At 34.1% G+C, this 12,856-nt stretch overlaps 2 protein-coding genes across 2 annotated transcripts; one reads left to right on the top strand and one right to left on the bottom strand.

The window, feature by feature from the left end:
- Positions 1-316: 316 nt before the first annotated feature.
- On the bottom strand, positions 317-5,367 carry LOC100375479 (ankyrin repeat and SOCS box protein 8-like). The gene is made up of 3 exons (XM_002736410.4): positions 5,037-5,367; positions 2,666-2,921; positions 317-1,646 (listed from the first exon to the last, which is right to left on the bottom strand). Exons 2-3 carry the CDS (start codon positions 2,885-2,887, stop codon positions 1,011-1,013), a joined length of 858 nt encoding a protein of 285 aa, XP_002736456.1. The 5' UTR covers positions 2,888-2,921; positions 5,037-5,367; the 3' UTR covers positions 317-1,010.
- A 47-nt stretch (positions 5,368-5,414) lies between these two features.
- LOC146729015 (presequence protease, mitochondrial-like) lies at positions 5,415-11,346 on the top strand. The gene is made up of 5 exons (XM_085496040.1): positions 5,415-5,574; positions 6,802-6,895; positions 8,046-8,152; positions 10,482-10,633; positions 11,220-11,346. Exons 1-5 carry the CDS (start codon positions 5,513-5,515, stop codon positions 11,336-11,338), a joined length of 534 nt encoding a protein of 177 aa, XP_085352166.1. The 5' UTR covers positions 5,415-5,512; the 3' UTR covers positions 11,339-11,346.
- Positions 11,347-12,856: the final 1,510 nt, after the last annotated feature.

The raw sequence follows: 12,856 nt of genomic DNA, 5'->3' as shown, positions 1-12,856 counted from the left end.
TTCCCTACAAAATCTGAGAATAAAGGGTAGAGTAATTTTTTAATGCCATAATTTTCCTGCTGAAATTGTATTTTCAATAATTTTTTGCACTGACAATGACAATGACAATGGGAAATTATGTATTTGTACTTTTTGGCGTTCAAATAGTTGATGAATTAACAAGAAACAAACAAAAAATTTGATATAAATATTAATTGTTTGTTGGAAAACTTCACCAATTACCTGGTCAGTTCTTGTGATAGATTTGTGATGTTGGTTTCTCTCACAAAATACTTCTCATAATAGCAATTAAATGATAAGATCAAAAATATAATCATTTGCATTTTATATCATATATTCATTTATTACTAGTTTGTTAAATGAATTCATGTTTAAAAAAAAAGAAAAAGTTTCACACAATACCCACATCATATCAAAGATGTTACTCATTACAGCCTCCAGGGGGCGCTACAACATACACTGGACTGTTTTCATGTCAGATAAGCTTTGTTCATAAAAATAATATATATCACACCAATAAGAAATGTATCAGAGAACTGATAATTTATTCATGATTGCTACATTTTTAATCACCATCACCAGAGATTGGCATGCAATATTTGTGTTTGTGAGTCATGGTGAATTTAACTAATTTGTCATTTCGGCCACCGGAGAGTGCTGGCAGAAATCAAGAGACATGAAAAATAAAATAAAAATCTCATTAGTAATGATTACTAACCACTAGAGAGCACTGTGCAGAATTTCATAATCTCTTTATATCAACAACAATGGCATCAGACAGTGAGTGGTATGCAAAACAGAATAAATACCTCATACCACCACCAGAGGGCGCTGTATAGAATTGCATGATCTGTTTATATCAACACCAGACAGGGTTAGTCACATGCAAAATAGATAATACATCACTACCACTGCCAGAGAACGCTCTACATAATTCAAGTAATTACCCTCCTGTATGAGAGCATAAATGACTGTTATTCACAAATTTTGGCACAAGCGTCAAATTCCCGTCAATGTTCCTGTAGCAGTAGATAATTTTGCAGCGCAGTCGGTAAAGGAATCCCTGGTACTTTATTAGGAATATAACACTGGCCAAGATTTCTGCGAATAGCCTGACGACAAAGCTGTTTCAGAGGAAGCACATTCTCACAAACATTAAATAGAACGTCATGTAAGAGAGGATCTTGCTTTATAATATCTGGCAGATGACCGGCCAGATCACGTAAATCAAACTGACCAGACGCCTTCATGAGTAGTTCTACGCATTCCACATCTTGGCTGTCTAAACCGCTTGCTGCCAAACGTGCAGCTCGCATAACCGGCAAATCTCCGTTAAAATTCGCAATCGATGCATCCGCACCGTAATCTAACAACAGCTGCACACTTTCAATGTTGCATTTCTTTGCCGCCCAACTGATTGGCGTGTCGTTATTGTAATCAACAATGTTTACTGCAGCATTGTGTTGAAGTAAAGTTTTCACGCAACTTAAGTTATTTTTGAAGGCAGCCCAGTGAAGCGGCGCATCTTGGTTTCCATCGGGAGCATTCAGATCAGCGCCGTACTCTATTAGAAGCTCCGTACAAATGTCGTCTTTCTCAGCGGCGTAATGCAGAGCAGTTCTTTGATAACCGTCCACAGCATTAACCTATTTGAGGAAGGTGTGGATACAGTGACATAAACGATTGGAAAGCCTTTAATTCTGAGCCTTTAACATTTCTCATAATTACCGGTACTCGAAACAGACATGACATAAACATAGAAGTTTATTTAGTACATGAAACAGCCCAAATGTTTTCTTAAATGCATTTGTTAGCTTTGGCTTTTACCGGTATGTGATTTTTTATAAACCCAAATAAAGCAAACGCTAGTATATCACCTGAAACAAAACCAGGGCAACAGTACAGTATGGCTGTCCTATAGGCTTTGGCTTATTTGGCTTTAGCTTTGTGTAAACAAACATTCGACTCTGCTGTAATGTGCCATCAGCTTCATTTCCGTTTCGCCTCAGTGTCACGTAATCATCGCTACAGCAACACTGATTTTTTTGTAATTGAAATGGTGAAATTTGAAGTAATTTATTCTGTCTGTATTCCTGGGAAACTAGATTAAGTTGATTTTGAACACTGTTCGATTTATTGCTACACATGGGGTCAATTGAGGACATAACTGAACTGTAACCCCTTGTCATGTGATTCAGTGTTATGTGATCTCAGAGAAATACAAAATACAAGTGGTCAGCGTTAATATAATTTTGCTAACTTGACTCGTCATTTGATTTTTTATGGTTCAATTTCATTACTATCAATTATGAAATTATCCTCGTTTACCTTATTTTGCAACAACTTTATCGAATAAATTTCACTTGAAAAGTGTTGTCACTTTAGCTAATTCTTGCCAATGCATTGAATCAAATTTGCCAAAATGCCATGTTTCTATTTCAACAGGTTTTACAGTGAATTCATCATATTACATAATACATTTGACATTCATGTGCTTTCAGCTATACCTCAGCTACTACACATTCCTTTAAAATTATTGTATTTACCGATACAAACTGATCAAAGGTTGCACTTAACACAGCATTTCCTCACTAGTTCCGAAATATACTTTTCCTCTTGGCTTAAAATCTGGCAGGATATAAGCATTTATAAAATTTGGTCTCACCTCAGCGCCCCTGTCAAGCAGCAATCTCAAGACATGGCTGTCACTAACCATACAGGCACAGTGTAGAGGTAACAAGGTACCAGAAGCTCCGTTGATATCCGCACCTTGATTGAGAAGGTCTTCCACGTCATCCGTGGAATAAGCCCGCCAGTCAGCAATAGTACGTATCAGTCTTTCCTGAAGGCTGTAGTTCTGTTGTAAACTTTCCATCATGTACCACATGGTAATGCAACATACATTGAGAAAACAGACATTCCTGTGTAATGAAAAAAACAACACTGAAGCCTTTCTTTAAAACTACATGTATTCAATTTATAAAAATACACTGTTTCTTTAATTACAATGAATGAAAAAAAAAAAAAAGTCTGTGATACTTAGGATTGATAAAGACGAAAAGTTTATATTAGAAAACTATAACATAAACCATATTCAGAGCTAGCAATTCCTGGAGGTTACAAAATCTTCTTTGTTCAAATTCAATACCATTCATACTTTTTTTGACATTTATATATAAATTCCTGCCTCCAATTAGTCTTGGGCTGTTTTAGTGGTCTCTATATCATATGCATATTAATTATTCATTGGATTTTATTTTTGTTGGTTTCACTGATTCCTAAATGCAGTAATTAAAACCCAGTGCATATTTACCGGTTAATAACTACCAGGTAGTTACTAAAGAATGTACAGTGCTTTCAAAAAAGATATTTCCATATCTTGTAAGTACCGGGGTAGTTTATAACAAATTTTATCAAATGTGACATTAAAATCCAGCTGAATTGACTATAATAATTTGAGTGATGTTTCACGGTGTGCCACAAAAGCCAATTAGCTACCAGCTACATTCTCCATATTTTCGAACTTCTTGCTCTACAAGCACACAGTTCGTTGTTGCATTCAGGGGCATGCAGTCATCTGCGACATGACAGTTTTTAAATATATAAATATATTATATTTGACCGTAAATATTGGAAACAGTTTTTCTGAAAGCACTGTATTGTTTGTTTATTGTTAAAGGAAAAGTCCTGGCAAACAACATAATCATCCCAGAAATGCAGGAAAATGCAATTTACAGTTTTATTTTTGAAAAAATGATTTTATCTATAACTTGAAAATACTGTTGTAAATAGTTCAAATTGTGATTAATTATTTCAAAAAAAACAGTACAAACCGATAACTTAAAATTTACGGAGGCCACAAAGTCGAATTACCATCAAAATTATAAATCATAATTCATTCATTTCATTCAAAAAACTAAAATATATTTAATTTAAGAATCGCATGAGAGCGGCACAGTAAAGATTAATTAAGCAGCTTATTAATCGACAATATTTCAGTGCATATAGTACCCGGGACGGTATGTGGAACTTGAATGCACAGTCACTTGGGGGCTGAAAATCAATAAATACTAATTTTCAAAAAAAAAATCATCCGCTATACGTATATAAATAAACAAGTTGTGAAACACGGCACCGAGTAAATCGACACCCTGTCGGTTTCAAATGTCGATTTCTTACCTTAAAATGCGAAACAAAAATTTTAGAGGGGATCAGGTGTTACGTTAATAACCATTGTTCATAATCGCTAACTTGGTTTTATTCAAAACTGCACAAATCCCGCATTTTCTGATGATATCCGACGATTTCATGATCGAAAATGGCCAGCAGCCAGAATCAAGGGGGATTCGCATAGAGTTCTGGGTAAATCAAGGAAATACTCGCTGTTACGGCATGCCTGATTGGCTGAAAATGAGTATGCGCACTTGATTTACCCAGAACTCTGTGCGAATCCCCCTTGATTCTGGCTGCTGGCCATTTTCGATCATGAAATTGTCGGATATCACCAGAAAACTCGCGATTTGTGCAGTTTTGAATAAAACCAAGTTAGCGATTATGAACAATGGTTATTAACATAACACCTGACCCCCTCTGCACTTTTTGTTTCGCATTTTAAGGTAAGAAATCGACATTTGAAAACGACAGGGTGTCGATTTACTAGGTGTCGTGTTTCACAACTTGTTTATTTATATACGTATAGCGGATGATTTTTATTGAAAATTAGTATTTATTGATTTTCAGCCCCCAAGTGACTGTGCTTGAATGCCTGATCAAGACAAAGCAAAAATGATATATGTATTCAAAATTATATATCATATATATTATTTATTTTTGCGTACATGGACTGTGTCTTGGGCTTAGTGTCATAATACGGAAACGTTGGGCGACTTCGAGTCAATTCCTCACCCCCCCCCCCTAGTCTACAGTCACTTATTATTCGGCCCTCGAGGGCCAACCCCGCCCACGCCAGAAAAAAGTGACCCGGTCGATCCAGGCACCATATTAACAGTTGGCAAGCAATATTAAGAGTTAGTTACCTATATCGATTCCTGCAAATAGTCACAACACTGGGATAAAAAGTTTGAGTTCAGACAGGTTTTGGATTTCCTGGTTTCCGATCAGCTGCACTTCCTATAGGACAGTTGGACACACAGACAAGTTTGTTGTGACAGACACAAGCACAGTAACATACACTCGTAACTTGCCAACGATGTTCGATTTTACGATTTTCTGAATGTAAAACAAAAACCATCTATAAGTATCATGGCGTGAGATCCCCAATCAAACTGAACGATGGTGACAAATGAATTGACGAAGAAAAATTATTAGTGATCCTGGGAAACGATGGCGTTGGCGAAACACTGGAGACGAGAATGAGAAAACAAACAGGACACAGGTCATGTTTTGAAGGTTCGGGTCAAACCTGGTCGCACGTAAAGCGGATTTCTACGTGTGGGTTTGCGCTTTTCTGCCGTTCAAATTACACCTTGAAGAAACATCCTTGTTTTACAGGATGTTAAGATTACGTTCTGTAAACAATCTGACGTCGATGTTACAACGAAGTGACCAAATCAGGTAAATATAAAAGAAGTCGAAATACCGGGACTTTTGCCATGCGTTCGCCAATCGTTCGCCAGTGCATAACACATGTCTGTAACAACCATGTCATGGTTGTTTCACAGTTTGAACACTCTGTAAAATCGCGTAGTTCAATGCGAACACGCACGTCAACCGTTTGAGGTTGTATATTTCTAGAGATTACTGTGGCCTTGCACTGGTATTGTTTATCAAAACAGGCTATAGCCTTGAAACAACTAGAGCTGATTTTCATAATTTCTCTCTTATGTGAACAAAAATATGTATGCATATGACATAAAACAAAAAATAATAATTCAAAATTATACAAAACGTAAATGCAGATAATTATGTATGTGAACATGTAAAATTAATAACAATAAAACACAAATTTGTGAAATTAAAACACAGTGAGTATGCTCAAAACATCAAAATAGTGAAATTAAATGTCAGTAACCACTAAGCAACTAAAGTTCTCTAAGTACAGACACTTAAATTCACTAAAATTTGAACTAGTTTTTACAACCATCAAAACTTACAAATTCATCAATAGACTATAAATTAGTATTTTTTTGTTTGATGTTATACATGTATGCATATTATATCTAAGATAAAATACACAGGGATAGGAGATTCAGTCATCTACCGGTAAATCATTTTTTTTGGAGTTACACATTTAAGCTGTTAAAACAAAGAATCAACTCTGAGGTTGCCAATTTTTTGTTTTCAAGTCAAGATTGATAGACAGAACAATTTACAAAGCATTGTTGTTCAACCCAAAACTGTGAACACTGTTTGAAGTCGCATGTGTGCTCATGCTGCACAGTAAAAATTAAGCAGCTCATTATTCAATAATTTTCCAGTGCATATACAATGTATAGTATGTGGAACTTGAATTAAGACAAGACAAAAATTATATATGTATTCAAAATTATAAATCATTTATTTCCTTAAAAAAACTAAAACATCTCTGAGTCTAGTCCGTAGGGCAACTTTGTGCTATTTTATCATCTCTGAAAGGTATAAATTATCAGATTATATAATCAGTGAAGCCAATGAGAAATTATGTCAATTTGTCGTAAATTACTAAAGTTTAACTATTGGTTAAAACATATTTAAAGTATAGAGAATTATGCACCAAAATTTAAGTGTAAAAAATATCAAAGTATCAAATCATTGCAATATTATTGACACTAAGCAGATAAATTGTATTATTATTTATTTCAGACGTCCTCATTTGGTGCGATGTTCAAGTTCAGTTTTGGAAAGAGCCCAGAGATTTAAACCTGGTGACCATGTACATGGATTCACTGTCAACAAGGTAATCAACCACATGTTTTAGTAGAATTGAAGATTACTGTATATGTTGTCTTTATTGTTATTGGTTTATGTCAATTATTAAGGTACCGAAAATGAAAAAAATTGAGTCATTGCACAATATTATTGAGAAACAAGAGTTCAAAATGTTATGAAAATGGTTTTTGCTCTAATAATGATGAAATTATTTCTTTATGTCTTGAAAGTTTGTGCGACAAGACTTGAGATGAAAAAGTTATATTGATAATCATTTAAAAAATAATTGACATTCCAGTCTAATACTGTAAAATACCTTTTTTTTAGCTGGAATTTATTTTTACTGATTTTTGAAGAGTTGAATGTCAAATATAAAAAAAGGTATATTCGCTGGATTTTATTTTCACTGAATCATTCCTTCGATGAAAATTAATTCCAAGTGAAATAAAGTATTTCACAGTAATTACTTACTTGGGCCCTTTGCCCCAGTCGGAGCATAGGCCACCACCACATCATCCTCCACTGCACTCGTCTCTGGACCTTCCTTCTCAGGTCATGCCAGCTGTTACTGATGCCCCTCAGTAAATTTTACAGTAATAGTTTTCCATTATAGACAATGGAAGTTCTTTAAACATAATACAACTATGCTCAGAATTGTACAATTTGAATTTAGCCTCATTCACTGAGTACATATTACAGGTTCATTTAAAAAAAAACTTCTCCATACAATTAGAACCAATCATAAAAACACTTGATGTTTCTTTTTCATGTTTTCTTCCCCACATATATGCCTCTATTAATTAAATAGAATAGAATAGAGCTTTATTGAAACCGTGAAGAAAATGTTACACTTTTTTTTTGGGAGAAAAACCAAGCAAATATAAAAACAACAAAGTTAGAAATAAACAAAAGACATGGAATAGCTGTTTCGCTTTGAATTGTATGTAGTAGACTTAACTTTTCATTTTTCAAGTCTTGGTTCATTCATTCTACCATATTGTTCATTGTATTTCTATGTTCAGTGTTTAATTTACAGTCCATAAGATGATGTATTTCATCTTCCATTTCATTGATGTTTATGGTTATGTTCTTCTACTCACTGGAACATATAAGGTAGATTAATTCTTATTAATTCACTATACACTGAATGTAACAATCAATTTAAATTAATTCTGCAGGTTGTAACGATACCAGAGTTGTATTTGACCGCCGTCAACCTAGATCATGACAACACAGGTGCTGAGTATTTACATATTGCCAGAGACGATGCAAACAATGTCTTCAGGTAATGACAAAATAATGTAAAATGACTACTTTTCACTGGGTTTAAATTTTGCTGATTTACCATTTCAGGCATATTCAGTAGGTTTTATCATTTAAATAATGTGTTCTATGCTAAATTTTACATATTCACTGGGTTTTAATTTAGCGCATTTTCCAGTCAGCGAAATAACCTTTTACAGTATTTACTTAAATTGTAAGTGATTTATCGTGATTTGATGACTGACTCTTATACTGTTAATGATTAAACGTAACACAAATGCAAAACATTTAACAGCATCGCAAGTTCCTAAAATTTTGCTGAGCAATAATGTTTATCAAATAAATCGCTGAGAGGATAGGAGTAGCTGAACTTGTTGCCATGGAAACAATAACATTGTGAATTAAACCTATATTGTAGACTATCGACAGGCCTAATTACTAATTCAGCAAACGCAAGGTATTTTTGCGAGGGCTGGAGGACTGTTCACCTCTTCATAGTTTCCCTTGATATTATGCATGCAAGGAAATGACGTCACTCGGTTTTAGTAATAGATGGAGCATGGCTCAGTTCACTTCCTCTTTAGTGGTCAACAAAATAAAGGTCACGGACCCATGTGCTATTTTTGCTGTTCTTTCGTGCTCATGAAACGCTTTCGATGTTTGCTGATTTAGTATATGTACTAACAAATTAGGCCTGAGGACTGTCAACAGTCTGCTTTACTTTGGCAGCCATTTTGAATAAAAAAATGGTCAAAACACACACAACTGAAGTTCATAATATTAAAACTGGTTCATGTTGTTATTTTGAAATTCAAGTAGTCATTTGCAAAAAAAAATTTCAAAAAATTCCTGTTAAAGAATGCCTCAAGAATCTCAATGATATGTTCACTAATAACAAATTAAAAGCCTTTGAAAAATGATATAACCGTCTGACACTATTTTAGTTTTTGCTCACTCATAAAATTATTTGTCTTCATGAATAATTGAAAACACTATTCCAGTATTTCCAAAATGGTCATGGAGGCATGAAAAATATAGTTTGCAGTGCGTTCCAATATTGAATGAGTTGTTGACTCTCCATTATGGAGACAGACCTATTAAACTATTATTCAAAATTTGATAAACTAGCACTGAACCATAATTGGACAAGTATGCAGGACTTATTTAAATAAAACAGGGAATGTTCTTCATTTAGTCAAAAATTAACAAAGAAATGATAGAAAAGCACGCAAGAATGTGCAAAATGTTTACGAAAAAATTATGGATTTCAATAGGACGTATTAAGTTTATTTCAAAATTACAGATTTGTATTAAATTTAATATCAAATGTATAGGAATTTAATCTGTCTGAATCGGTGTTGTTGTCTCATAATAAAGCAGAGAGTAATCTTTACATTTACTAGTCTGGCATTGATAAATTATGCATGATATTTGTGGCTGCGTCACCGTATAAATTACAATGCTATAATTATGAGTCTATTTTTTATTAATATCCCATTAGCTGTCAGTCTCAATAAAATATTATATGCAAAAAAACGTATGTTTATGTCAGCAGAGCTTGACTGTGGCACACACAAGGTCAAAGTTCAAGCAGTTGACCTTTATTAATTTTTCTGCATATTTTTGTTATAATAAATTGCATATATGCAAACAATTTTAAAAAGAAATGAATCAACAAAATCATACAGTGAAAATATTTAATTTCAATATTTTTATATTTGATCGCATTTTTATTCACATATTTGTTTTGTTCTATCATAATGTTACCAGTTTGGGTAGATTTAATTTAGCCAGTGGGAAAATTAAAACACTGTGAATAAATTAATGTAAAATTGTTTTTCTACATCTACGAATTTAAGGTTTTCAGTAATAATAAATTTGATTGAAATAAAGTTATCTACACTATTTTGTTACAAGTTAATGTCGGATTCCCTAAAATTTAGAGACAAACTATTTCATCACCACAATTCATGAATTGCGCACATCTTGTTAACCGACAGGATCTTATCTGACAGCTTCTCTCTAATGGGATTTAACATCCAATTAGAGAAGGCTTTACTACATGGAGAAAGTAGCCTGTAAGACAAGTTCTGATTGGTTACTGATCCTGTAAGATCCCATATAGTTTTCACCCAATTAGAGCATGCCTGAACAATAAAGCAATGATTGGTTGCTGATCTTGCAAGATCTAAACACGACTTGAATAGTTATATCAGATTTAAGTGCAGTGATAAACCAGAGCCTTGACATTTTAATCATGTTTGTTATATATAACGCTTATGTGATATGCCTCTCTCCGAAACTCTTTATAAGTTGATCTATATAACCTGTGACCCACATTGACTTTGTAGTGTTAATTTCCGGACAACCCCAATGGATAACACCGGCGTACCACATATCCTCGAACACACCGTCCTGTGTGGAAGTGAGAAGTATCCAGTCAGGGACCCGTTTTTTAAGATGCTTACAAGATCGTTGTCAACATTTCTCAATGCAATGACAGGTAAAGTCCATTTCATTGATGTGATTGGTCTATTACTTTTAGCAGACTTGATTCTGATTGGTGGATTATCACCACCATTCATGAACCAGAAATATTAGTATAATTGTGTTTCTATAAATCTTTTGATTTGTGTCTGGATTATTTGAAACTGGTAGCAATTTCCATGCTTTATATCATACTTTATTTGGCAATGAGATGTATGCTTTTTTAGATTGCAAGAACCCAGAGATGGAATCTGCTACGCGCCAATTTATGAGAACAATCTCAATACACTATGAAGAATTTCAGAGTTTGCCTCAGCAGATCGTGTTTAAGAAACTGTTGAGATCAAAAGATAGTTTCATCATCTATTCTATTCTATTCTATTCTATTCTATTCTATTCTATTCTATTCTATTCTATTCTATTCTATTCTATTCTATTCTATTCTATTCTATTCTATTCTATTCTATTCTATTCTATTCTATTCTATTCTATTCTATTCTATTAATGCTTGTATCAAGTTAAATTAAAAGTGCTAAGTCTCAGTATCGAAATAAAAAAAATGGAATGATATAATCTGTTTATTATTTTATGTTTTCATTCAGCCAATGATTATACTATGTATCCATTTGCAACACAAAATGCCAAAGATTTTGAGAATCTGTTATCAGTGTACCTTGATGCTGTCTTCTTTCCCAAGCTAACACAGTTTGATTTCAGGTAAGTTGACAAAGCTACTTCAGACTGAGACTTGGTGTTTTTCAAATAAAATCTTGCATTATTGATCTCAACTTTTCTCTATTTAATCCTATGTAAAGAATTACATGTTTGGTGGTGGTTGTGGTTGGGGTGTTGTATTTCTAGGCTGTATATTTATTTGATGTTGTATTTCAAGACACATTAAAACCCTATATAGTCTAGTCTGACTTAGGGGGTTATCTATTTGGTAATTGGGCGAGGAGGTTTATCTTATTCCCAATTGCAGTTAATTTCTTTGATCTTACACCATGACAAATATTTCACCCCACCATCCCATAATACATATGTATTTTATACGCATATTTTGTGCAATTTGGTTCACCTCCCTCAAAATCCTACCCTCTTATAATAATAAAATAAGATCATTTTTAGTCCCCGTTCGGTCGTAGTTCGAAAACGGGGACTTATGTTTTGACCTCTGTGTGTCCGTGCGTGCGTGTGTCCGTGCGTGCGTGCGTCCGGACCTGTATCTTAGAAATGCCTGGACCAATCACAATCAAACATCACACATAACATTATACATGATATTATACATATGCATGTCAATATGTTTCACGATCTGATTCAAGATGGCCGATCATAAAAATCAAGCATTTCCCGGCTGTTTACAGATGGATTTTGTTCAAACCTTGTATATACGTTGGACATTATAGGACCTTGATGCACATCATTTTGTTTTACGATCTGATTCAAGATGGCGGAATGGCGGCCATTTTTGCGCTAACAAATCCTAAAAGTCAAGCATTTCTCGGCTGTTTACAGATGGATTTTGTTCAAACTTGGTATAAACATTAGACATTACGGGACCTTGATGCAAATAACTTTCTTTTTCAGATTAGATTCAAAATGGTCGACTGGTGGCCATTTTGTTTTAATGAATGTGGTTCTCGTGCCATATGTCTGACTTGTTTTCACTGATTATGTTCAAATTTTAAATATTCATTATACATCATGTCATAGATAAACAGATATATTGGTTTGATGATCCTATTCAAAATGGCCGAATGGTTGTCATTTTTAGCTCCCGCCGGATCTGCGATCAGTTCAGAGTTGGTACAGAGACACAAATTGATGGTGCTATTATGCACATCAAGTTATTTTTTCGATTCTTCAAAGTTTCACTGTGTTTTTCTTTGTATTTTAACATTTTTCCTTCAAAACTGCTGGAAAATCCGACTTTTCCCGAAATTACCCGAGTTTAATCCGAGTTTTGATGATGCTTACGCAGTTCTCGTCTCGGTGGAAATCACAGTCATTTTTGTGAGGATATTGTATCCCGGAATTGTATCTTTATTTGCGCAACGCTTATATGGACAAAAAGTGTCTCGTCAATTTCAAAGGTAAGAAACTGTGCTTGTTATGGTATTTATACACTTTGTATTATCATTTGTGTCTCGGGTTTGGTGATCGTGAGAAACTATTGCTAACCTGGCGAGAGTTTCGCCAGAAAAACTGCCTTTTTATTATTGTAGGAACTGATTAT

Source organism: Saccoglossus kowalevskii, chromosome 22, assembly GCF_978046115.1.
Source record: "Saccoglossus kowalevskii chromosome 22, keSacKowa6.1, whole genome shotgun sequence".
NCBI lineage: Eukaryota > Metazoa > Hemichordata > Enteropneusta > Harrimaniidae > Saccoglossus > Saccoglossus kowalevskii.
Note: the sequence above shows the minus strand (reverse complement) of the source record. Positions and strands in the feature narration are given on the sequence as shown.

What these genes read in the sequence shown, in the direction of transcription:
- LOC100375479 (XM_002736410.4), bottom strand. Translation starts at nt 2,887, where the DNA reads ATGTGGTACATGATGGAAAGTTTACAACAGAACTACAGCCTTCAGGAA. An exon ending in TGCTTGACAGGGGCGCTGAG is followed by an intron (nt 1,647 to 2,665) that starts GTGAGACCAAAT and finishes TTCCTCAAATAG; the next exon opens with GTTAATGCTGTGGACGGTTA.
- LOC146729015 (XM_085496040.1), top strand. Translation starts at nt 5,513, where the DNA reads ATGTTAAGATTACGTTCTGTAAACAATCTGACGTCGATGTTACAACGA. An exon ending in CAACGAAGTGACCAAATCAG is followed by an intron (nt 5,575 to 6,801) that starts GTAAATATAAAA and finishes TATTTATTTCAG; the next exon opens with ACGTCCTCATTTGGTGCGAT. An exon ending in ATGGATTCACTGTCAACAAG is followed by an intron (nt 6,896 to 8,045) that starts GTAATCAACCAC and finishes TTAATTCTGCAG; the next exon opens with GTTGTAACGATACCAGAGTT.